At 33.9% G+C, this 27,797-nt stretch overlaps 1 protein-coding gene across 11 annotated transcripts; it reads right to left on the bottom strand.

Moving 5' to 3' along the window:
* Window positions 1-28: 28 nt before the first annotated feature.
* LOC134718823 (uncharacterized) lies at window positions 29-27,200 on the bottom strand. 11 transcript variants are annotated; one of them, XM_063581597.1, is made up of 3 exons: window positions 12,065-12,245; window positions 7,220-8,082; window positions 29-1,015 (listed from the first exon to the last, which is right to left on the bottom strand). In XM_063581597.1, the coding sequence occupies exon 3, from the start codon at window positions 981-983 to the stop codon at window positions 48-50; it is 936 nt and encodes a 311-aa protein (XP_063437667.1). In that variant the 5' UTR covers window positions 984-1,015; window positions 7,220-8,082; window positions 12,065-12,245; the 3' UTR covers window positions 29-47. The 11 variants fall into 10 exon arrangements, with proteins under 11 accessions (XP_063437673.1, XP_063437672.1, XP_063437668.1 ...); XM_063581603.1 differs by lacking the exon at window positions 12,065-12,245 and adding an exon at window positions 27,105-27,194; XM_063581602.1 differs by lacking the exon at window positions 12,065-12,245 and adding an exon at window positions 15,765-15,847.
* Between the last annotated feature and the right edge of the window lie 597 nt (window positions 27,201-27,797).

Genomic DNA, 27,797 nt, shown 5'->3' with positions numbered 1-27,797 from the left:
AATCGAACAGTTCAGAAACCAATATTTTAATATTCCATGTACACAAATCAAGTAAAAAAACTTGCGAACAATTTATACAAAGCTGGAGTTAGGTGAACATTATCACTATGTGCTTTTGTGGAATTAGAAATAGGGAAAAAATCCATAAAACCTACTTTTGGAAAATTATTACGTAACATTTCTTTGATTAATCTATTCCACAGTTGAATTCTGCGATTATTTTGAGGAAAAGTTTTGTCACCTTTAACTGCTGTTGTGGAAATCCAAATTACATTATCACACGTAAGAACCAAATGTTGTACATAGAACTGTACGTTCTTAACATAAAGTTTGTCTGTTAGGGCTGGTAGACCCATATCATGCATACCAGAATTAACCACACATACATTTGTTAAGCTTGAATTGAGGTACAGAGAAACGGCTTCTTGTGTAGTATTACCAATTGTTGATTGAATTGCGACGTCTCGTGCATATGCCACTGAAATATATTCAATCTTGGTTTCTCTACAATGAAAGAGTGCACTGTTACATCCAGAACAATCTGTACAAAATGGGTGTGTTAATCCAAACCAAACAGGTCCTTCTATACTAGATGGTTTAGTCCAGTTAGAAAGTTTTTGTTGACCCAAATATGATATGAGGTTACATCTACCAGCCTGTTTATGAACTTTACATGGTCTCTTTTTTCCCAATATAGCCAAAAACAACCGATGCATACATGAATCACCTAGATACACCACTGATTTATAGGTTTTCTTCCAAAAATAGGATTTCAAAAAGTTGGTACAATTGAGGCCAGTGCATGAATGGAACGGCACTGTATTCGACTTTAATTCAATCAATCGTGTGTTCCACTTCAATTTGACCAATGCGGTGTCCCATTTTATTTCAATTATATTATTGAATACTCCAGAATATAACATGAAACACATCCCTGTTATGATAATAGCAACTGTTAGTTTTACATACTGGCCTTTATCCATGCTATCTTCAGATGAGATTAGTAATCGTGTGCCTGGAAATACAAAATACAAGTTAAATGAGTAGACGACTCGGAAGTATGTCTTATTTTTGTGTTATTTTGAAAGTATTATGTAAAACGCTTAATGTCAATTTGCCGTAACTAAAGCTGCAGTTACAAATAATAAAAACACAAACCTTTTAAAACTACTGTAGATTCATTTATTTTCGTGGGCAACAAAGACGTCTACGGTAAAATATCCAGTTTTATTGAGGTGTGATTTCGATGTTTTGCCAAAATCTGCAAACTAGCATTTAGAAAACATGTTTTTAATAAATCTATAAATTCTTAGTTCGCCTGTACCCACTTAATCATCGAAAGTTGATATTTTAAAGAATCAAAATGATTATTTAGTATGCAAAAGTTTTGAGTCAATGAGTAAAAAAACCATGGCGGATATGAATACTGGAAAAAAATGAAATATCTCTATTTATAAAGCTTTTTCCTGATCGATATGATATCACTATACTAGTATACATATTTGTTAAGGGGTCAGCTAAAGGAGTTTCCCGCGTCATTGAAGACTCATTGGTGGCCTTCGGCTGTTGACTGCTATGTGGTCAGGTTGTTGTCATTTTCCGTATTCCCTATTTCCTTTCTCAATTTTATTTCATGTTTACATTGCATATCTCATTTCCACCAGATCTTTATTTCTCGATCTTGCGACTTATCGAATTTCATACGTATAATTGCAGACCTCAAACTGTATAGGTCTACAACATATAAATTGATACCTGGTTATGTGTACTACTCCTCCTTTTTATCAATTGAAAAAATTCTAGAACCACTTAGGTTAAACTGATAATCGTAAATGAATGTATGGCGATCCAAATATGACGACAGCAGAAATAGGTAAAAAAATTTAGTCTTTTTTTTCTCAATTATAGCATGTAGTTGACAAAACTACTCATTTGCAAGATAGCAAGGTATCGTAATAGAGTGCGCTATAATTGTTTAGACGATTAGAAAATTGACGTTACAAAAAGCGGGATGAAATCTTAATTTGATGGCAATTTTCTTGTTTGATAATCGTAATGTTTGTATAGAATAATAGTAATTGAAAAATTATAATTGTGTCCTGCAGCTTTTCAATGGTATTGTAACTGTTATTGGGTTCGGGATTGTATACTAGTGCATGATGTGTTTATGTTGTTCATTCTATCAATAAAGTTTGAGTACTGCAGACGTCACAGCCAAGCTTGTGTTGATGTCGCTTAACTTTTAATTAGTGTTGTCAAATCGTACACTTTTACTTAATCGGCTACTCGGATAATCGTTCGACCGATTATAACCGGTTAACCGGTAGTTTAAGTTGGTGTTTGAAAGCCTTATCAATAGAACCCTTCACATAGATACAAGATGTGGTATGAGTGTCAATTTGACAACCTTGCATCAAAGTCATTTTAGAATTGAAGTTTTTCATTTAGCATTATAAGACTTGTCCGTGAGGATTCCTGGCAAAGTTTGACTTTTAATTAGCAAATACACCGTATCAACTATAGCGTTTGTACCAACTTCAGAATGAAAAATTAAAAAAAAATCTTAATCTCGTAGAATTGAATATGACTGTCATATTCAATTCAATATTTGTATTAACGTCTCACCTTTTACAAAGCAATACTTTAAACATGTCATATGTCTGAAACCGATTATTCTTTCCTTTTCATTGCTGTCTTCGAAAATTTCGATTTGAAATTATTAATTATAAAAATAAGATGTGGTATGATTACAAGTGAGACACAGAAATTAACCACTATAGGTCATCGTACGATCGTTTCTTTATTGGGTTTGCTTTTTTTTATCATGTTTCTATTACTAACACGTATACATTGGGAACATTCACATTTGTTTGCATTTTACATTTTTTTAATTTAAAGTAAGACTAACCCTTGCACTACGGACGGTGTACATTTAGATGTAGGTTTACACAATATTCGAGCATAAACGAATAAATGTAGTAATTAGTAACATTTAATCTCATTACTGATTTAAAGTTACTGTTTACAAAACATATATACTAATTATGTTTCTTTATGATTCAGCCCCGATCTAATTTTATGTTTTTATGATTAACAATTGCAATCAATACACTGGACAATTGACCTGTCAAATTAATTCCCACGAGCTCAATTTTTAAATAAAACATAACTATTCAATGATTTCAATACAAACTTATATCAAATCTATCCAAATTGAATATTTATATATATCTTTATTTCTCAACAAACCAAATTACATTGGTATAAAGATGAAAAATGTCCGGTTAACCGGTTACCGTTTTTGGTATTCGGAAAAAATCGGTCGTTCGACACTACTTTTAATCAAATGCAAAAACATAATTGATAAGAATGGTGAAGACCTTGGTTGTGTTACTTGTATTCAACATCAAATAAAGACTGATGAAGGTAAGTCAATTCGTCAGCCCCTCCGACGCACTCTATTATGATTCTAAAGTGAGAAAAAAAACGCACCTCGATAGTCTACTCCAAAGTGAAACAGTTGTACCTTCTCAATCTGAATGGTTGGTACCAGTTTTTTTCTTGTTAGGAAAAAGATGGAGGTATAAGAATGTGCACTGACTATATTAAAATCAACGTAGTGCCAGCAAAGACTCGTATCTTCTTCCGAATATGGAAGAATGTTTAGACAACTTAGCATGAGAAAGTGTATTTTCGACACTGGGCCTTCAGAGTGGGTTTCCTTCGAAAAGAAGTTGCACCCAGGGATCGATGCAAAATAACCTTCACAACATGTTACGAACTGTTTGAATACACTCGAATGCCGTTTGGGCTATGTAGATCACCAAGAACCTTTCAATGGATAATGGAATAAGTCTTGATACAGTGAACTTGACCTTATATATCTTGACGATGTGATAATAGCCAGTCCGGATTTTGAATCTCATATAAGTTACCTCACTCATGTATTTGAAAGATTTAGTGATCATGGTCTCAAATTCATACCCATTAAATGTAAAACTGTTTCAAAAGAGTTCTGTGTCTGGGACATAATGTTGTGTAAAGTAGATAAAATGCGTTGTGTATAGATTGTGTTTATTCTAACGTCTAACCATTGCTATATGTCACGTCATAATTACATAAGTCAGGTAGCAACGTTAACATGTATATATTCGCGCAAAATTCCCGACATTCTCGGGGCCGGCAAAAGTAAAAATAGTATTATTTACTTTGAATGTCAATCGAATAGATATTACTGAAAATTAAATAATTAATTGTCTTTCTAAAACAAATTCAAATAATTCACTTAATTTTTCACTTTGAACGAAGTCTATCACTTTTGGGTAGTCCATTTCTTGATGTTCTCTCGAGCTCGGACAGATGTCTCTCGTTTTGGTAGAACTCGTGTCAATCTCTCTGTTGAGGTATCATCATTTTTGTCATCTAAATTGTTAATGTTTGTTCGGATTTCGAGCGGGTACAGTATAGGGCGACCCGGATGATCCAGGTTCCGTGGAAACTTGGCAGAATAACTTTCGTTTTCAAATTTGATACAGTCTTGTTGATAAGTCTTTACAAAACTCTCCTCATCGTCCTATTGTGGTAAACGTATTCCTAACGATTCTAGATTCCAGAATTTCTCGATCTCGCTTTCCTCTGTATGGTTTGAAGTAACATTCAGAAGAACTGATGAAGTCAAGGATTTCTCTCCGTTTCTTATTACCGTTCCAGATAACAAGTAACCAATTGTTGATGCTACGGCTGTAGGTCCATTCCCTCTTATCACGTGATCTTGAACTATATCCCAATAGTAATCGGCTCCTATCAAGAGTGAAATTTCAAAGCTATCAGCGTTATTTGCCGGATGTGCGAGCTTTAAATCTTTCAAGTATGGCAAAATGCGTGTAAAGTATTTCGTCTGGTTTTGAAGTGGGACTGCAATATCTGGAACAATCAATGCATTGATGTTTACAATCTCACCTTTGTCAGTTTGTAGTTGAACGGTTGCTGTATCCAAATGACATATATTATTTTCCTTGTCTCCAAAAGCTGACAGTTCAATTGTGTCTCTTCCGCTTGGTTTTATCTGCAATTTGTCGGCTATGCTCTGAGTGATGAATGAACGTTGGGCACCTTCGTCAAATAAAATTCTAGCTTCTGTGATCTGTTTCCTGTATGATATCGGTGCGATAGCTGTTCAATAAAACGCTTGTGTGTTGTGAGGTTAACATTACTGCGGTTTCTGGTTCTTCTGTTTTTACCAAGCTTACAACGGTTGATTTATCCTTGCTGTCCTGTCCTTTTCCATCTGTAGCTTGTTCCCCGCAAATACTGGTGTGATGATTATTGTTGCATTTGTTACATCGGTTCTGCGATTTACACTCTGAAACACCGTGGTTTCCTAAACAGTTGAAACATTTCTTTCTTTTGCTTTACGATGTTCAGTCTTTCATCCACGTCAGAAATTATTGTGCAATCTCCCGGAAAATGTATACCCGTGCAGTAGATGCATAGACGCTTTTTATCATTGAAACGTGGGTTGTTTGTATTGAAATTTCGCTGAGTTTTATTACGAGCTTCGGTCAGAAATGTTGCGGTAGTATGTTAACCTTCGCGGTCGGTAAATTGTCCCGCTTCAATAATTCTCGCTTCTTTTGAGATGGCTTTTCTGAGGTTGTTTAGAGTTATATGATCGCTATCATATAAACTTGTTTATAAACAAGAGTTCACACACTGAAATGTCTCGCCTTCTTTACTAATCATTGATATAATGTTGATAGTCCTAAGAATAAAGCTTTATTACAACTGTCACTCAAACTTAACAATAACCAAGATAGCTAAACAAAGACTAATGAACTATGAACATGAGATCAAGGTCAGATGAACCATGCCAGGCAGACATGAACAGATAACAATGCTTCCATTCAACAAACATAGTTGACTTATTACTTATAGTTTAAGAAAAATAGACATAAACACAAAAATTTAATGCTGTGCAATGAACCGTGAAATTGAGGTCATGGTCAATCTAAACCTGCGGGACTGACATAGATCATAATATATTTCCATACACCAAATATAGTTTACCTTTGGCACATAATATTAGATAAAAAGACCAAAACTTAAAAACTTAACTTTGACCACTGAACCATGAAAAATGAGGTAAAGGTCAGATGACATCTGCCCGCTAGACACGTACACCTTACAATCATTCCATACACCAAATATAGTAGACCTATTGCATAAAGTATGAGAAAAACAGACCTAAACACAAAAAACTTAACTATAACCACTGAACCATGAAAATGAGGCCAAGTTCAGATGACACCTGCCAGTTGGACATGTACACCTTACAGTCCTTCCATACACCAAATATACTAGCCCTATTGCTTAAAGTATCTGAGATATGGACTCGACCACCAAAACTTAACCTTGTTCACTGATCCATGAAATGAGGTCGAGGACAAGTGAAAACTGTTTGACGGGCATGAGTATCTTGCAAGGTACCCACATACCAAATATAGTTATCCTATTACTTATAATAAGAGAGATTTTAACATTACAAAAATAATGAACTTTTTTTAAGTGGTCACTGAAACATGAAGATGAGGTCGACATTGGACATGTGACTGACGGAAACTTCGTAACATGAGGCATCTATATACAAAAACATTTAGGTCTTTCACCTTCTAAAATATAAACCTTTTAAGAAGTTAGCTAACGCCGCCGCCGCCGCCGGATCACTATCCCTATGTCGAGCTTTCTGCAACAAAAGTTGCAGGCTCGACAATTAAAATGTGTTTACCTTAAATATATTGTTTGATTACTGAATCCTCTTTAAAATTCTGGCTAGTATCTTTTATTACCCAGTATTGTCCAGTAAATGACAGCAAAACCCACTGGTCTGGGCAATACTCATAAAACCCGGGTGTTTGCCAACCCTGGTTTACAAAGTGCAACCTAAAAGGTGATATTTGTATTAACCTCTGTACATAACGTTTTCTGTGGCTTTGAAAGGGTCATTGTCAGTTCAAGTTTTCGCTATAAATGGATAATAGACATGTATATAATAAAAACTACAAAACAATCGACCAGTACAATAAACAATATTTAAATATTTCATGTACACAAATCAAGTAAAAAAACTTGCGAACAATTTATACAAAGCTGTTGTTAGGTGAACATTATCACTATGTGCTTTTGTGGAATTAGAAATAGTGAAAAAATCCATAAAACCTACTTTTGGAAACTTATTACGTAACATTTCTTTAATTAATCTATTCCACAGTTGAATTCTGGGATTATTTTGAGGAAATCCTTTGTCACCTCTAACTGCTGTCGTGGAAATCCAAATTACATTCTGACATGTGTGGACAAGATGTTGCACATAGAGCTGCACGTTTTTAACATAAAGTTGATCTGTTAGGGCTGGTAGAACCATGTCATGGATACCAGAATTAACCACGCATACATTTGTAAAGTTTGAATTGAAGTACAAAGAAACGGCTTCTTGTGTAGTATTCCCGATTGTTGACTGGATTTCGACATCTCGTGCATATTCAACTGAGATATATTCAGTTTTGATTTCTCCACAACTAAAAAGTGCACTGTTACATCCAGAACAATCTGTACAAAATGGGTGTGTTAATCCATACCCAACAGGTCCTTCTTCACTAGATGGTTTGGTCCAGTTAGAACGTCTTCGTTGACCCAAATATGAGATGAGGTTACATCGACCAGCCTGTTTCTGAACTTTGCATGGTCTCTTTTTTCCCAATATAGCCTTAAACAACCGATACATACATGAATCACCTAGAAAAACCACTGATTTATAGCTTTCCTTCCAAAAATAGGATTTAAAAAAGTTGGTACAATTCAGGCCAGTGCACGAATGGAACGGTTCTGTATCCAACTTCAATTCAACCAATTGTGTGTTCCAGTTCAATTTAATCAACGTGGTGTTCCATTTTAATTCAATTATATTATTGGATACTCCAAAATATGCCATAAAGCACAACCCTGTTATGATAATAGCAACTGTTAGTTTAACATACTGGCCTTTATCCATTCTATCGTCAGAGTTCGTGTGCCCTCTCAATTTACCTATAAATACGAAAGACAAAGTTAAATAAATAATTGAAACAGAGGTGTGTCTCGTTTTTGTGTTTTTATTTTGGAAGTAAGATCCAGTGGTTAATAAAACTATATGAAATTAAAACAGTTTAAAATACTGGCCTTTATCCATTCTATCTTAAGAAGAAATGAGAATACGTCAGCGTTCTCAATTTCCTACAAATACGAAGGTAAAAATTAAATAAGTAGTTGACACACAGGTATGTCTCGTCTTGGTATTAGTTTTTGAGTATAATGTTAATGTTGTAAAACGTTCAAAGTGACACATTAAACATCCGTCCTTTACATCACATAATGTAAAACATGTTTGCAGTTAACGTACCAGTAGATTCAAATACATCTTGAATGTTAACAAAAAGTATCGAATATATAAACACAACATAATGCCATTAAAATATAATATCATGTGGTTTATATAAACAAATAATATATATTAAACAAAACGTTTAGAAAATTCAAAATAACAATCCCATTTGAGACAGAACACATTTATTAACTGAAATATTTACAAGAAGAATAGATACAACATAGAGGGAATGTGAAAGGACAATACGGTAGTTGTTCATAAATATATCCGAATGTACGGTAGTTATCATGACTTTCCGTTAACATGAAAGATGTCATTTGAATCTACTGGTACGTGAACTGCAAACATGTTTTACATTATGTGATATGAAATGAAAGATACTTTTATTTTTATTTTACAAAACGTCACCATGTTTGAATATTCTCTTTTCTTAGCGGAGTCTAGTAAAGGAAAAATTATCGCTAGAAACAATGGGGGCGCGTGGCGTAATTGAATAGGTAAAATAGCGATAAACAGATTATCATTGGTCATCTAAACTCGATTGCTTTTCTCACTTTCGCCGTACAAGCTCAAGCGAGAAAATCAATCTCGTTCTAGATGTTTTCTTTTGATTTCACAAATAGTATCAATGCAAAATGAGATGAAGGTTCGAGTCAGCCTTTCCCCGCCATATTTAAAATATTTATTAAGATCAAATATCTTAAAAAGGAATTTTGGATCCTCAATGCTCTTCAACTTTTTATTTGTTTGGTTTAAATCTTTTTTGATATGAGCGTCACTGATGAGTCTTGTGTAGACGAAACGCGCGTCTGGCGTACTAAATTATAATCCTGGTACCTTTTGATAACTATTTGATCCCTAATTAAAGCTCTTCTGACTTTTATTTGCAATTTTAATTTATTCTCTTTTTAAAATTTTACCTAAGTACATCCTTAGGTGAGGTAAGTTAAAATTTAAAAACAAATATAAATCAAAACTGATATATAAGCTAGTAGACAATCAATTAAAATGATAAAGATAAGCTAAAAATATTGATAGGTTTTCGAGATATTTGAGATTTAAAATATGGCGGGAAAAGGCTGACTTGGACTTTCACCTTATATTTGCTTTGGTATTATTTGGATCATAAAACAAAAGAAAGAAAATTAAGAATCTTTTTAAATTTTGTAAACAATTTTTCATGAGCTATCAAGTCTTATATGAAAAATTAATAGTTGTTACGAGGCAAAATATTTTACATTATATATATGGTATGGAGTCCGAACATTTGACACAAATTCCAAAACATCACCTAAGTACATCCTTAAAGTGACTTCTTGTGTTTTAATTCATTTGTTCAAACTTAATTTGAATTGTGTCCTTTATTAATATCTTACTTGCATAACTATCTCTACTAAAGGAGGCTAAATAAAGATGTGTATCTTACCTCCTATAGATTTATAGAGATATGATTGGTTAAATAACTGCACGTGATGACTATGTAAATTTGATATAGAATGTCCCAAAAAAATTATAAAAAAAATTCCAGACCGTGCAAAGGCTGTATAGCCAGTCAATATCTTCCATGTGTTGTTAAAAAAAATAGAGGATTAGTTACCATATGGGGTTGGTAAGGAGTTACTTCCCATTCAAAACAAAAAAGATGGCACACACCTTTATAATAAACAGCTGCGCCATGATAGGCCCGTCGTCTGGTGTGAAAGTTTTATGCAACAATCATAAATAGTTTCTGAGAAAGCAATAACCATATATGTTTTTGAGATACGGCGGAACATATGACCCCCCCCCCCCATCTTTTTTTAACAAAAAATCTAAATATCACTAAAATAAAATTTTGAATCAAAACCAGACATGTAAAAAAACCTCCCCCTTTTTTACAAAATACTCAATAACTCAAACATAAAATATTGAATCATCACCAAAAAGTATACAGATCTTAAGATTAATGTAACAAAGAAGTGTGTAAAGTTTTAAGCAATAACAATTAATCGTTTTTGAGATACGGCGCGACATGTCAAAGACCCCTCTCCCTATTTTACAAAATACTCAATAACTCGAAAATGAAATATTGAATTATTACCAAAAAGTATACAGATCTTAAGATTAATGTAACAAAGAAGTGTGTAAAGTTTTAAGCAATAACAATTAACCGTTTTTGAGATACGGCGCGACATGTAAAAGACCCCTCTCCCTATTTTACAAAATACTCAATAACTCGAAAATTAAATTTTGAATCATCACCAAAAAGTATACAGATCTTTAGATTAATGTAACAAAGAAGTGTGTAAAGTTTAAAGCAATAACAATTAATCGTTTTTGAGATATCGCACGACATGTAAAAGACCCCTCCCCCTTTTTTACAAAATACTCAATAACTCAAAAATGAACTTTTGGATCATCACCAAAAAGTTTACAGAACTTTAGATCAATATAAATAAAAAGTGTGTAAAGTTTTAAGCAATAATCAAAAATTGTTTTTGATATACGGTGCGACATGTGAAAAAAAAAACACCCCCCTGTTTTAGATACAAAGTGCCTTAACTCAAAAAGTTTAAATCTTATTTTCACCTTAAAGTATACAGATCATTTGACCATCATAAAAAAACAACTATAACAGGTTTCATGAAATTTGGATGAGTCGTTCTCAAGTTACGGTGCGACATGTTTACGACAGACACCTGTTTTAGTAACAAAGTAACATAACTCAAAAAGTTTGAATCTTATTTTCACCAAAAAGTATACAGATCATTTAATTATCATAAGAAACAACTATAATAAGTTTCATGAAATTTGGATGAGTCGTTCTCAAGTTACGGTGCGACATGTTTACGACAGACAGACAGACAGACAGACAGACAGACAGACAGACAGACAGACAGACAGACAGACAGACAGACGGACACCGGACATTTGTATAACATAATACGTCCCGTTAAAATTTTGACGGGCGTATAAAAACAATACGGTGTGGAGGAAACATCTGAAAGGACTCAACATACGAAGAAATTGATGATGAAAGGTGGAAATAAAATTATAAAAAATAAATAAAGCTTACAAGTTGTTATTGTTTGCATTAATGAGTTACTTCCCTTTCAAAACAAAACAAAAAGAAATCGCAGTAAGGTTTCAACAGACGTAGAAATTGATACACGATTGAAATAGATTAATAAAAAAAATAAAGCTAAAAAGTTGTTATTGTTGACATTTGCTTTCTGTATATAGACACATGGAAGCAGGATCTCAATACTAAATATTGACGACTTAATCACTTAGATAGGCCGCTAGTCAAAATGCCACTCGTGCAGATATTACACAGTGCGCTCTCATCCCATGTAGTATTTACTGACCCAATATATATCATTTGAGCTTCGCTCTCATCCCATTAAGTATGTACTGACCCCATATATATCGTAGTAGGTCACTAGTATGAAGGCATGAATTAATACAATATATGAAGTGTTGCCGATAGCCCAGCAAGCATAGTATACGGTTATAAATACCTAATAACGTAAAATTATAAAACTAAATATACGCTAGTATCGCACATACAATAAATTCTGCCTATACTAAAGACACGTGAGAAATAATACATATATATTCAAGTTTATACAATTACAATCAAATGACATGCTTCAGTAAACTCACCAATTTGTGGAACAGCGTTTTAAAAATATATAACCCAAACATCTACCATGTCTACTATTACAATCTATTTTAAATCCATATACAAATCAATACAGTATCATGATCATGGATCTGCAGGTCAATGAATAATCCAATTATTGAACCTTTCGTAAGCGAAGATCAAAATTGACCAGCCATAAAATTAAATTTCCCAATTTGAATTTAAATGACCAATACTATTTGACATCATCTAAAGTAGATTGCAAACAAATCACCTACTACATAAAACAATAAATCGTACGCATGAATAATTAAAATTATTCCCGGATCCCGCTTACTGTTTTGCAGATTCCCGTATCCCGCTTACACTATGAAGGTAAGCAATTCTATTTTTTTTTGTCATTTCCCAGGTCCCGCAAGACATCATTTCCCGTTTTCACGCCATAATAGTTTGACGTTAACGAGTCACGCTTACAAAAAATCGTCAATCCCGCGTCACGCTTGGACCCCAATGAGACCCACCCCATAGCCCTCCAGTTTCTGAAAAGGCGAATTGAATACTGTTTCGTAAATTGTTAAGAAGAGATGAACACTTTTAATAGTTACCTTGTTTTTTTGCAGTCACTTGTTACAAATAGAAACTAGGTGTATCTTGTGCCTGAGTTACGTTTGGCCTGGAATCACACACACACACACAAAATAAACAACACGATTGACTGCTCGCACTCTGGGACTAAATCTTGCAACAAAAGACGACTCTGGTTATCGCGATGTATATAAACGTCGAACTTATAAGTTCAGCGTGGAAAACAATTGTACAGATAAGGAACTACTCAGTGTAGTACTTAATCCAATCTGCCACATCAAAATAATTAAACAGTTTATATAACACATTAAAATTTACTTGAATAGACATGACATGTATTTCTCTAAATGAGTGGCAAATTCAATTAACGGATTATAGAACAATTAGTTAATAATTAGCAGTAGAACATACAGACTTAATTATGGAATTAAACATGTACAAATTCAAATTCTAAAGGGCGTTGTTAACTTTAGAGCCTTAAGGCTCATCAGAAGTTTCATGAACGCAAAATATCTTTTATTATCATCGTGGTATGATTGCAAATGAGACAACTATCCACAAAAGACCAAAATGACACAGACATTAACAACTATAAATCACCGTACGGCCTTCAACAATGAGCAAAGCCCATACCGCATAGTCAGTTATAAAAGGCCACGATAAGACAATCAAAATAATTCAAACGAGAAAACTAACGGCCTTAATTATTTATGTAATAAAATGAACGAAAAAAATATGTAACACATAAACAAACAGGAACCACTGAATTACAGGCTCCTGACTTGGGTTTATAAATTGTTTCTTAATTGAAAAGAGAAATGTATGTACTTTCCTAAGTTACAATGCTGTTTTGTGTTTTCACTTGTATCGTAATCAATATATTAAAAACCAATTCGCCACAGGTTGTTATGAAATAAATGCTGTGTCCCAAATTAAAAAAACAAATATTTGCTATTTAAATTTTTGGTTTAAAACTAAAATGTTTGACCACTGTAAATTTCTATCATTTAAATTAGTAGAGCAAATATTGTCTTTAATACCATGATTGAAGTATATGAGTGGCCGTTCATGTCATTTGCGCGATTATATACGCGTATATAATTTTCAACGCGTATATATACGCGTATATTGTGGTTTTCAACGCGTATATTGTGGTTTTCAACGCGTATATTGTGGTTTTCAACGCGTATATTGTGGTTTTCAACGCGTATATTGTGGTTTTCAACACGTATATTATCGTTTTATACGCGTATATTGTTAAAATAAACACGTTTATACTTTATTGCAATTTATTTATCATATACGCGTTAATATACGCGTTATTTGCATAAATATACGCGTTAATATACGCGTTAATATACGCGTTATTTGTGTTAATATACGCGTATGAAATCATTATATACGCGTTAATAAACATTCGTTTGTCTTATTGTTTTAACCAATGAAAGCGTGGTTAAAACAATAAGACAAACGAATGTTTATTAACGCGTATATAATGATTTCATACGCGTATATTAACACAAATAACGCGTATATCAACGCGTATATTTATGCAAATAACGCGTATATTAACGCGTATATGATAAATAAATTTGAATAAAGTATAAACGTGTTTATTTTAACAATATACGCGTATAAAACGATAATATACGCGTTGAAAACCACAATATACGCGTTGAAAACCACAATATACGCGTATATATACGCGTTGAAAATTATATACGCGTATATAATCGCGCAAATGACATGAACGGCCACTCATAGTAGTATAACGTTATCTTATCTGTGTGGTTATTTATGTTATCCATGTGACACGTGACACATTTGCACAAAACAAAAAATATAAAAATATTGCATTGTCTCGTCCGGTGTTTTGCATTTGCGCCGATCTGCATTTCATTTGCGCCGATTTTTGTTTTCATCTGCGCCGATTTTATTACAGGTAAATTACAGGTGAATAGATATAAGAATATGTGATATGAGTGTCAATGAGAGAACTCTTCATCCAAGTCATGTTATTTTTCATTTATCATTATAGAACTCTTTTTTGCTACTTGTACAAATGTAATGAATTGTCAATCACAACATGCATATAACTGTTGTCCCCTGCTCACCACTGGGAGGTGGAATAAGGCCTTCACGATACATCTCCATATTTTTTTCTTTGTTGACCGTATCCGTAGTTCTTTAGCATCTGTCTTTCGGACATCTGCCACATGGTTATGCTCGATTTATCTTTTGACAATCGAATCCGTGGTAACTCTGGCTTTACACGATTTTATGGTACATTAGTAAGATATGTAGTTACAATGTATGATTCAGAACACTGATCGACCTTACGATATGTATGGCCCTCGATGATTAAATAATTGACTCCTCGGTCCGTTTCAGTGTGCAATATGTCCATCAAGTTACAACGAAGTTCCAGAACGATAAGAATCAACATTAACTTAAACATGGATGAAAAACAATTATAACCAGATTTTACCAATGGTATAGCACAGTACAAATGTACATGTACAAGTTTTAACTTACCTGGAAATCTAAATCGGCGCAAATGAAAAAATGAAATCGGCGCAAATGAAAGAATGAAAATTTTCTAAATCGGCGCAAATGTCATACGCTCGTCTCTTCCTGCGAATTTTTTTCAACTTTCTTCGTGCTTTTTTTTTTTTAATTTCATTTTAAACACCCTCCCCTCAAAACTCAAATGGTAGTTCTCTAAGTCGTGGTAATTTTAAGACTATTGTGTATTATAGGAAAGTTTATAGAGACTGTGTTTTAGGCATTAGATAACACAACAAAAGAGATGAAATGGTATCTCAATTGATAGTATGAATGTAAACTATGTTATCTAAACATGTGGAGTAGGATCGGCTCACCCTTCCGGAACACCTGGGACCCCCTCCCTCAGTTTTAGGTGAGGTTCTTGTTGCTCAAGTCTTTTGTTTTCTATGTTGTGTCCTGTGTATTTTTATTTGACAGATTGTCTTTTTATTTTTTAGTTTTGTCAGTTAGTTTTCGATCTATGAGTTTGAATGTCCCTCTGGTATGTATCTTTCGTCCCTCTTTTTAAAATAGGGTACATTTTCGTTTATCTATAACTCAAAGAAATAAATTTTAAATGTTACTTACAACTTAAAACTTTAATTCCACAGCCAATATTTGAATCCGAAAAACATTTCCATTAAGTAAGGAAATCGATTCAAATTGACATGGTCAAATAAAATGTTTTTATATGAAATTTAAATGTTTATTCAGACCCTAGGCATGTCAATAATAGACTAACTGACCACTGATCCATTACATTAAAATTTTGTAAGCATATTATTTTTAAGATTTAAGTTATATTTAGTTTAAAGGCACTTTTTTTTCTGTCTTTCCTTTTGTTTTGCATTTATTATGTATATGTTTTATATCTATTTTTCCTGCCCCAGTAAACTCATTTTTTTGTTATTTGAATGAATGAATGCATTAAAGAATTGAATGTTTCTTTTAGTATAAACTTCATTGGGGTGTAAAAGCGTCGACCGAAGTATATGTTGTATGAAGCGCGCAATACCCATTAGAGGCGGATCCGGGGGGCGTGGGATTGACCCCCTTTTTGGGGCCCATCAATGCATTTGAATGGGAACGTTAAATTGGACCCCTTTTATCCTGTGTTTGGAATCCCCCCTTTTTAAAATGGCTGGATCTGGCCCTGAAGACTTGATATCACAAAACATCGTGTATTCACATTTTTACTCTCCGAAAAGATAATGTGAAAGAATTAAGGTTTATGACCCCTTCCGTGTAGCCATTTATGGACGATAAAGGAAACTTAATGCAAAGCATTATTATTTACTGATTCATTGAATTTCAAAGAAAAAGAGTACTTTGTGTCTGACAAAATACAAGATTTTTATAGAAAATCCACAGTCTTTATTACAGAGATTTTTGTTATAAAATTTGAAACATAGATTACTCACTTGCTTTTCTATGATGTGCTAGTGTTTATTTTTTACAAAAAGTTAAAGGTAACCAACCTGTAAATTCCAAAATACCTCGTGCTGAGCCACTAAGGTCGAGCTCCCCCTTATAGGTGTACATTATTTGGTCCATATTTTTGTTTGTTTTAACTAATAACTACATTAATAAACTTGTTTGGTGTACATTATTTGGTCCATATTTTTGTTTGTTTTAAGTAATAACTACATTAATAAACTTGTTTTACGGAGACCAATGCCAGCCTGGCATGCAATAATCTTATATCTATCGGTCGTCGAATTGCCAAATATGAGAGTACAAAGATAAAGGCTGTAGATTTTCTATAAGATTTCCATATGTTTAATAGCATTGAATCAACACAATGGTACATCCTTAAATAGAATAACATGGAATTGCCGAGAGAAGCAATAGTGTTTGTACTCAAACTTTGAACTAGTATACATTAATTGTTGTGACGATGCCGGCTGAAGCGGCCGCCTTTGTGTGCGGGATTGCTCGCAGCGTTAAGGACCCGTTGTAATCCTTGGGATGTTTTTCTGTTTTTTGCATATATATATGTTCTTAAACTGCAAACCTTGCTTTCTTCACCATAAACTAGCTTTTTCGGTAATAATGGTTGTCTTATAAATTGTGCTTTTGTGTCTAACAGGTCAGGACCACTACCTTATATGGAAATGCATAAATTAGCATACTTATATCTCGCACATGTAATTGTTTATTTACATGTGACGCAATTTATTTTTACCTAGGTTTTTGACCAATCCACTAAATGAGTCACAATGCATGCTGGACTACTACGTGTTTACAATCAACCAAGAACACGTGTTATTTACTGAAATACAACACATTTTTTTGTGCAATGCGGGATTCACAATTTCTCTTAGTTTTTCATTTTGTGTATCATCATTTATCGTTCATGATATAAAGTATTACTTCCATGCTCAGATTAACGAAGAGTTGTTTCTATGCGAAGAAAAAAGGGTTTGAATAATCCAATATATAGCCATTAACATGTTTGATGATGGCACATATATTTCATACATGTATTTGTCCACCAGACAACAACGAAACAAGACAATTACCCATAAGACAAACTTACTAGTGTAAAGTGTAAAGTAAGACGTCAATAACAGCCGGTGCTGATATTCACGGGTACAGCAATTTTCGTATAGATAATTAAAGGCAAATGTGTGATCCTTGAATTTTGTGTTCGTAAAAAAGGCGAAAAGGATTTACATACATGGCAGTGTTAACAAAATCTATAAGTATTTATTTTTTTCACATTTCAGTAAATGGGACTTCCAAATTGTTCCCTTTGTTTTGAAGGTAGTAAAGGTCAGCAACTGTAGTTTCAGTTTGTTCGTTTTTTAACGGGCTTGGACATTTGTCAAACTGAATAAAATCATTACAGCTGATTTCTTTTACCTGCAAAGTAAAACTTTGGTTGGCTTGCTTGCTTTGTTTGTATAATTGTTTATACAAGCTTTGCAAATAAGATTGACAACTTTAAACAATATACATATATAGACATAGTTCAACTTGTATATTTTATATTTTGTACAATATACAAACAAAGCAAGCAAGCTAATCAAAGTTTTGCTCTACATGAATTAGGAAATAAGCTGTAATGATGTTATCCATGTGTATGTGCGCTAACATGAAGGTGGAAAATTTGATATCTTTTGTGAAAATTGCAGCGTTGGATCTATAATAAAAAAAGAAGATGTGGTATGATTGCCAATGAGACAGCTGTCCACAAGAGACCAAAATGACACAGAAATTAACATTTATAGATCACCGTACGGCCTTCAACAATGAGCAAAGCCCATACCGCAAAGTCAGCTATACAAGGCCCCGATATGACAATGTAATTCAATTCAAACGAGAAAACTAACGGCCTTTTAAATTATAAAAAAAAAGAACAAAAAAACAAGTTTGTAACACATAAACAAACGACAACCACTGAAATACAGGCTCAAATATAATATATATTTTTTTTATGGGATAGATATTTTCTCCTTTTATATATTTAATTGGGCTGGTTTTTTTTTGTTTTTTGTTTTTATTGTTTTACACAAGTAATTTGTGGGTCATTTATGGCTTACTTTTCAGCATTGAATCTATGGCTGCTTACTTTACTAAATTATTTTTTTGTTGGAAAGATGTCTCATTTGGCACTCATACCTAATCTTCTTATTTCTATATACAAAGCACGTTTTAGAAAAAAAATAATAGGTAATATGGCACCCACTATGATCCAGAGACTTTTAATATTTGAGATATTTTGTGATAAAATTAGCAACAAACGGATGTTATCGATGGATGAAACAATAAAAAATGTATTGAGCTATAAACCGTACCCGCTCAGTCGCGGATCCAGGGGGCAGGGGTTCCGGGGGATGGACCCCACTTTTTTTTCAAGGATCAGTGCATTTGGAATGGGACATGTAGTTGGAACCTCCCTCCCTTTGTCCAGGGTTAGGACCCCCCTTTTTAAAATGGCTGGATCCACCCCTGCCGCTTTCATAACACCTATTTTTAGCATACTGAATATTATGATGTTCTTACTTTTAGTTCAGGTCCCGATAAAAAAAATTACACATTCAGTACAGAAAGAAGTGTTTCAATAAAAGTTGTCGTGTTTTTCTAGGCAGAAATGATTCTGGAATGACATTATATCGGTTTTAAATGATTTTTTTACAGAACAGTGGTCACTTCCTTGGATATTTCACTGTTTCATGTCGTGAAATAAATGTAGGTTCAATTCATAACAATGCACAAAACCGGTTCAACTACTTTTGCAAGGCGAAAAAGAAAGTCGAATTGTGAAGCCAGTAAACAATATTTTTTTAATCTGAGCATGCAAATTGAGGATTACGTTATATATTTTACATTAAATATATTTGCAGATTAAAAACATTGGTAATGAGAGTCCCAGACAATATATAAGTTGACTGTTTTCCCACTAATTCAACGTGTTTAAAGTAGTAGTTTACTCGTAGTAGCCCACAATGCATTGTAGTTCATTGAGTCAATTGGTCAGTTTTTCAAGGCCATATTGGCCTTGTGTTTTGGAAATTACTATGCAAATATATTCTGACGTCAGAAAATCTAGAGTTCTCGACCTGTCTAACATGTACACCATCTTATCATTGCTTTAGTTAAAACATATTTAGCAACTTGTATTAATCCCTTTCCACTTTGCGGGTGCGAGCGCTGCCTTGTGGCGGCATTATCATGCTCTTTTTTCTCTCTTAACACGGGTCATCCAATTTATCGTCCTTCCCTACGCCTATATCACCCTGCTCTGTCGCTCAGTAACTCACGTATCAAGACTTCAAAACGAGACCAGGCATTATCAGCGACGTCATAATGTGAGAGGAGAAGTTATCAGCGACGTCACAATGCGAGAGGAGAAGTTATCAAGCTTGCTTTCGTCAAGCGTAAAACTGTCTTAGGGAGAGAAAAAACGACCATTAATAGAACGATAAACAGATAATCGTGTTTTCTACGTATAGATATCGTAAAATATCAGTCGCTCGACACAATGTGAAACTTTTTAGCTCGTTCGCTACGCTCACTCGCCAAAAAGGTTCACATTGTGGCTCGCGGCTGATATTTTACGATATCAATGTGTAGAAAACCCGATAATCTATACGTATCGCCCCCTTCCGACAGACTAGCATCGTTTATCAAGACCATACTCTAAAATGTGTCCAAAGGCGAGCCAAAATTACCTGAAATTTTCTCCCCGGTACGGGTATCGAACCAGAAACCTTAGTCGGCTAGTAATCCGATGCGCTAATCACTACAGTAACACCACGTTTAAGTTTTAGTTATAGTTCTTATTGATTATTTACAATAGTATATATATCTCAACAAATGATTTTGTAGTGACATAATGAAATGTCATTTTCTAAAAGATGTTACATGTACGTAGGATTATAGTATTCATAAAAATACATGAATTAAGCAACAGCCTATCGATAATTGTTCAACATGTATGCATGTGTTATCACGTTCAAATATCAAACAATGTACATATAATTCATCTCAAAATGCATAAACTCTAAATCGTATGTTTTTAGTCTTGTTCTCTCCTTTTGACACCAGACTACAAGGGTGACTGACTGGAGAACAAGACACTGTCACTACAGGTCTGCAATCGGCCACCGACAATAAATAATCAGCCAAATTAGAGCGTCGTTTTATATAGCAGCCCCTACCTGCCAAAACGGGGACGGTCTCAGGTCTGCAATGACATCACAAAATGAAACTGCACGACCAATCAATGATTAGCATTTGTGTTATGTAAACATTGCTGAGAGGTGATGCCGATTTAGAATCCTCTAGATTTTCCATAGACTTCAATGCAAATTAATTTAATTGATATATTATATCGACACCAATTGATTATAGCAATTTTACTCTTTACAAATTGTTTAAGACACTATATAATATCATCGTTTTGATTTTTACAATACTATATTCTCTGGTTAAAAAATAATCGGCGATAGATATAATCAGTTACCACCTTCAAATAGATGAAAAAAAAAGAGGATTCCTATTGGCATCACCCATTTAAAAATTTAAATGCCAGGATGTCCGGATCTTAGAATCCGATACCTCGTTTAGAGAATGCATCATTACGGTTATCTATCGCAAAAAAAACCAACGAAGTTGACAATTTTATTTATAATTAATGACCTGTGTTTTCACTACTGAATACAGTTACCCTTGAACTGGTTCTCTTTTCACTGTTTAAGAATAACACATTTACTGTACCAGCGTTTCCGGAGATTTTTCTTTTCTAGTAAATGCTTCATCTGTTCATATATAGTTGTGAACGTTTTGTCTATATTAAGGAAGCAAACATTTGATTTTAAAGGGGGGAGGGGATGGGAGAGGATGCAAAATGTTTCCTGCCTTTTTTTGGTGTAATCTATGTTCTGCTTTTTTTAAAATTTTTGAGTCTATTCGGTCCTGCCTTTTTTATAAGATTATCCTGACTTTTTTCATAAATTGTCATTTGGAAAGTGTCTCATCCTGCGGGTTTTTTTTGTACTCAAAACTCATGTCCTGCAAATTTCATCATATTTTTTTTTATGATCCTTCTTTGGTGTGTGTTTGTTTTTTCTACATTGGATAGAGATATATAGGGGGGTTGAGATCTACATTGGATAGAGATATAGAGGGAGGGTTGAGATCTATATAAAAAAACATGTATTACCTCGCAGCATTTTTGTTAGTCTTCCGTGCTTTTTATACGACCGCAAACATTTGGTCGTATATTGGTATCACGTTGTCGTTGTCGTCTGTCGTCGTCATCGTTGTCGTAAGCGTCGTCCGATCACACTTACTTTCCAGACAATAACTTTAGTTAAGTGAATATATCTCAATGAAATTTAAACACAAGGTTTGAAACCACAAAAAGAAGGTTGGAATTGATTTTGGGGGTTCTGGTCTCAACAGTTTAGGAACAAGGGGCCCACAAAGGGGTCAAAATAAGTATTTTTCCAGACAATAACTTGTGTGCAAGTGTATGGATCTTTCTGAAGTAGTTCCACAAGATTCCATACCTAAAAAAGGAAGGTTGGGATTGGTTATGGGGTTATGGCCCAAATTTTAAAGGAATAAGGGGCCAAAACAATACTTTTCTAATACTATTTATAAATTGCTTATTTCTTGACCAATTTCAAAGGCGTTTCATTCTTGAATTTTTTGGGTTATGTTCTCTGCTCTTTGGTTGGGTTGTTGCCTCTTTGACATATTCCCTATTTCAATTCTCAATTTTATACAATGTTGTTGGTTTTTTTTTATATTGATGTCAACCTGAGACTTCTATAAAAAACATGTATTACATCGCAGCATTTTTGTTAGTCTTCCGTGCTTTTTATACGACCGCAAACATTTGGTCGTATATTGGTATCACGTTGTCGTTGTCGTCTGTCGTCGTCATCGTTGTCGTTAGCGTCGTCCGATCACACTTACTTTCCAGACAATAACTTTAGTTAAGTGAATATATCTCAATGAAATTTAAACACAAGGTTTGAAACCACAAAAAGAAGGTGTGTTATAGTAGTCTCAGTGTCAACTCACATCAACCATACGGTTAGAGGACAATCGATAATCCTCGTGTAAATCCGCTTCTCTACTCATGAAGGTACGGAATTGCCCGAGACATGACGAATGGGAACATAGAACACAGTTATCGTCCTTTGGTGTCTTTATAGTGTGAATATTGTATAACTTTTTTTTATACATTTTTTGCCAATTTATTTCTTGATATTTTATGCATGAAATATTTAGTAAGGGGTTGAAATTGCATGTTTAGAAAAAATTGGATACTGAAAGATTCGAATCTTAATGTTTACAAGTTTTAGCTTTATAAAATAAACTATGGACTGCGCTGCTTCGTTTTACCCGAATTAAGGTAATATGTGTGCATGTGGTTGTTGAATTAGTATTGGAAATGTGGTACTTTTAGGTATTGATTGATTTAAAATGGATGTTCTCTCAGGGATTGCGTAATACACCCATGCTTTTAAAAAATGTTGAAAATTAAACAATTAAAGATAGAAAAGACTCTTGAAGTGTGCCTAGATTGTCAGAAGTTTTTAAAACAGATTATGCATTTTTGTAAACATTGTATATGTTATAATAAATAGGTGAAATTAGGAATTACATGTAATTACTAAAATTTAGGAATTACATGTAATTCCCGATGCACTTAGTAAATACAAGTATTTCCTTACTGATTTTAAAATGATTTTTTTACACTATTTACTAACTGTTAAAACAATGTTGTTATATGGTCAACTGATCACAAGTAATGGTAATACTGACTGTAAAAAAGTGAGTATATTCAGCTATAAAAATTATAAGGGTTTTGCAGAACCCAGTGTCTTGCCTTCATTTGCTTTGAGTCGCTGGCCCAACAAAAATAGGAAAAAAAGATATTTAAAATTTTCCTCTAGATACTATCTTTTGACAAGTTCTGTAAGAATCTTCTGTCCAAAAGGTTGGTTTCCTATGTCCTACTTATCGCAACACAATCCTATTCAATTAAGATTGGAGTCGAGACACCTATACGAGCGGGATTCGAACTCAAAACCTCAGTTTGGACCGGCTAGTGATTATCTTATAGAACTACTGAGACTACTTGACTAACGAAGCCCCTTTGCATAGCGGATCCTGAAATTTTCATAAGTAGGATCCACTGACTGCCTAAGAAGGTCCACTCAGGTTATGCTTCACTGATTCCTTTTACAGTCAACCAATTTTTACCGACACAAAGGGGGGCCCAGGCCCATTTTTCACCCCTAAATCCGCCTATGCTTTGTCTAAATAAATGTAATACGAACCAACTGTATTCTCGGACCCTACTTTGTAGTATTTGTTTCTTGCGTTATTCTCGGACCCTACTTTGTAGTATTTGTTTCTTGCGTTATTCTCGGACCCTACTTTGTAGTATTTGTTTCTTGCGTTATTCTCGGACCCTACTTTGTAGTATTTGTTTCTTGCGTTATTCTCGGACCCTACTTTGTAGTATTTGTTTCTTGCGTTATTCTCGGACCCTACTTTGTAGTATTTGTTTCTTGCGTTATTCTCGGACCCTACTTTGTAGTATTTGTTTCTTGCGTTATTCTCGGACCCTACTTTGTAGTATTTGTTTCTTGCGTTATTCTCGGACCCTACTTTGTAGTATTTGTTTCTTGCGTTATTCTCGGACCCTACTTTGTAGTATTTGTTTCTTGCGTTATTCTCGGACCCTACTTTGTAGTATTTGTTTCTTGCGTTATTCTCGGACCCTACTTTGTAGTATTTGTATACTGTTTCTTGTGTTATTCTCGGACCCTACTTTGTAGTATTTGTATACTGTTTCTTGCGTTATTCTCGGACCCTACTTTGTAGTATTTGTATACTGTTTCTTGCGTTATTCTCGGACCATACTTTGTAGTATTTGTTTCTTGCGTTATTCTCGGACCCTACTTTGTAGTATTTGTTTCTTGCGTTATTCTCGGACCCTACTTTGTAGTATTTGTATACTGTTTCTTGTGTTATTCTCGGACCCTACTTTGTAGTATTTGTATACTGTTTCTTGCGTTATTCTCGGACCCTACTTTGTAGTATTTGTTTCTTGCGTTATTCTCGGACCCTACTTTGTAGTATTTGTATACTGTTTCTTGTGTTATTCTCGGACCCTACTTTGTAGTATTTGTATACTGTTTCTTGCGTTATTCTCGGACCATACTTTGTAGTATTTGTTTCTTGCGTTATTCTCGGACCCTACTTTGTAGTATTTGTTTCTTGCGTTATTCTCGGACCCTACTTTGTAGTATTTGTTTCTTGCGTTATTCTCGGACCCTACTTTGTAGTATTTGTTTCTTGCGTTATTTTCTGTACCTATGATTGACTGGTATTGGTTTCAAAAGAAAATACAGTTGTATTGTTAAAGAGTTACAACTGCTCGGAGTTATTTATCAGCTTGCAGGGTTTATATTTTATTATTGAAATTGATTTAAATTCAATAATTAAATCTCTGACGTAAAACAAACATGTATATATATATACGTCCTTGGTTAAAAAGAACCCGACAAAATATGGCTATATCTCAGCCGCATCTTTATACAACAATCCAAGGGAGAATCCAGCCATTTTAAAAGGGGAGTCCAACTGTATGTTTCCATTTAAATGCATTGATCGGCCAACAAAAAAGTGGGTTTCCAATCCCCGGCCCCTGGATCCGCCATTGAGTTTTAAAACAGAGGGAAGGATTGTTCCTGTCTAAAACCTTTTTAGAATAGAAAACAGAATAGTAAATTCCTTACACAAGATATCTATAAAAGGAATTAAACATCTTAAATCTGTAAAATAAATTTACACATGCCAATATTCTATGTATTGAAGCGCTATTCATTGAAAATTGGAATAGTCCTGGTTGTTTCTTTGAAAATAACCGATCGTTTTGAACGAAAATAGCTTCATTGAGGTGTATAAAGTAACCATTCACCTTAAAAAATATTTCTTTATTCAAGGTAACAACATTTGATTTTATTTTTTCGTTCTAAATAATATATCTAATTCACTACCGAAATGCGAAGAATTGTGATTACAAGAGGAAGAGGTACAGTAGAAGTTAAATGTATTCCAAACATAGAAATAACAAGAATGTGTCCCCTTATTTTGGCATTACAATTAAAAATATGATATCATAGGGAACATGTATACTAAGTTCAAGTTGATTGGACTTCAACTTCATCAAAAACTACCTCGAACAAAATGTGTATCCTGAAGCGGGTCAGACGGGCGAACGAACGAACGGACGCACGAACATACGGACGCACAGACCAGAAAATATAATGCCAATAAATGGGACATAAACACACACCCATAAATGGGACATAAACACACATAATGCACATAGAGAATAAAAGCACACGATCATATCATAAATGTTATGTCAGAGATTGTGTATATTTCATAAGTAAAAGACAGTTGTGACCACCGCCGTCCTTACTCTGGCGATCTTTTCTGAAAGTTTTGAATCCTGGCACTTTACATTGTTAATATCAAGTAATTTAATTTTGCATGTAACGCGTCTTCTGATTGGCTGACGTTATATTGTTATGAGCCCATAGACATAATTTAGTCGTGTGACCGTGATGTCATCAACGTTTCATGGTTTTCTACGGTTTAAAATGGAATTTAGAATTAAATTATAAGAAATGACTGTAATATTTTTTCTATCTATTCGATATAACATCAAAAATGTGGTGCACACTGTTAAATAGCGCGTTATTCAATTTTTTATGTTATTTCTTCTTAGACAGAAACAATATTACAGTCATTCCTTAAATGTTTCAACTTATTTAAATACATCTAAATATTCGATCTTTATAGTTCTAGGGAGAGGGGTCAAAAAAGGCCCGTTAACAGGTCAACAATACCTCGATTTTGGGCAAAAACAGTGAACAACAATGCATAAATACTGATAACAGTTAACAACTTAAATTTACCACAGATAACAGTTAACAGCTTAACTTTATCACAGATAACAATTAACACATTGAAAAGGGCGAACACAGGCTAACATAAAAAGGTATTGCATCCCTCTTCTAGTAAAGGAGCTACCATTCGATTTCAAAGTGGAGGGCGGCTACGGTTAAATTAGAATAATAATAAAAAAAGGGACAGTACGAGCAACTTGACAAAAAAAGGCAGGATGGCAATTCATGTAAAAAAAAAGTAGGGGTAAAATATAAAATAACAGACAGGAACGAATAGCGTGAAAAATTAATTAAAAGTCAGAACAGGAATTACAACTAAAAAAATGCAGGCCAACATTTTTCATCCTAGCCCCCCCCCCCCCTTTTTTTCCGTATATATCAAATGGTAGATCCCTAATTATATTCTCAACTTGTCAATTTTAGAAAAAATATGTCGCACAATAAGGTAAGAATCTTGATATAAAAACACAAAACTTACCATTAGTCTTTTACTACACCAATACCACAAACACGTGGTGTTACCGTGACTTGAACAATCAAATACCCAGTCGAACACACCCAGCTCCTTATGTTTAAGTGAAAAATAAACAAACACAGGAAGGGGCAATATAAAGAAAGTAAGACATAAAGCCACAGGAAAAAAGTCATATTCAAAAAGTCACTAACAAAAAAAGTTCAAATAATTAAGAAAACAAATATTAAAGAGGTAATTTTGGTTTTTCATGTGAATTTCCATCCTGTGACTAAGGCCCTGTTCACATTGACATAAATTCGGTATTGTGTTAGTGTAACTCACACGTAAACTAAACACAATTGCGTTCCCATTGATAAAACTCAATGTTTACATGTAGTTTTAATCATGTTTGATCTACACACAGTCGATAGTCAATGTAGGCCTTGTTTAGGTTATGTGTACACAAAACTAGGCATTTGGGAAATTAGTTTTACCGTGTATATATTTAACGATGAAACTATTTTTGAGTAAAATTGATATTTTTGATAATTATTAGTATAGTTTTTCACAGAAATTATTGTCAAAATATTACACAGATTTTATTTTGTTAAAAAAATTTAACGTACTTTATTAATCCCTGATCAAGACTCAAAGCAGCATCATTGCCGAACCCACAAGGCAGCAAACAATTGATTTTCGGGGGGGGGGGGGGGGTAT

Source organism: Mytilus trossulus, chromosome 5 (assembly GCF_036588685.1).
Source record: "Mytilus trossulus isolate FHL-02 chromosome 5, PNRI_Mtr1.1.1.hap1, whole genome shotgun sequence".
In the NCBI taxonomy this organism is placed as follows: Eukaryota; Metazoa; Mollusca; class Bivalvia; order Mytilida; family Mytilidae; genus Mytilus; species Mytilus trossulus.
The sequence above is the reverse complement of the archived record's forward strand: the minus strand, read 5'-3'. Positions and strand labels throughout refer to the sequence as shown.

Excerpts from the sequence above, each read along its gene's own strand:
- LOC134718823 (XM_063581607.1), bottom strand. The coding sequence starts at position 983 with ATGGATAAAGGCCAGTATGTAAAACTAACAGTTGCTATTATCATAACA.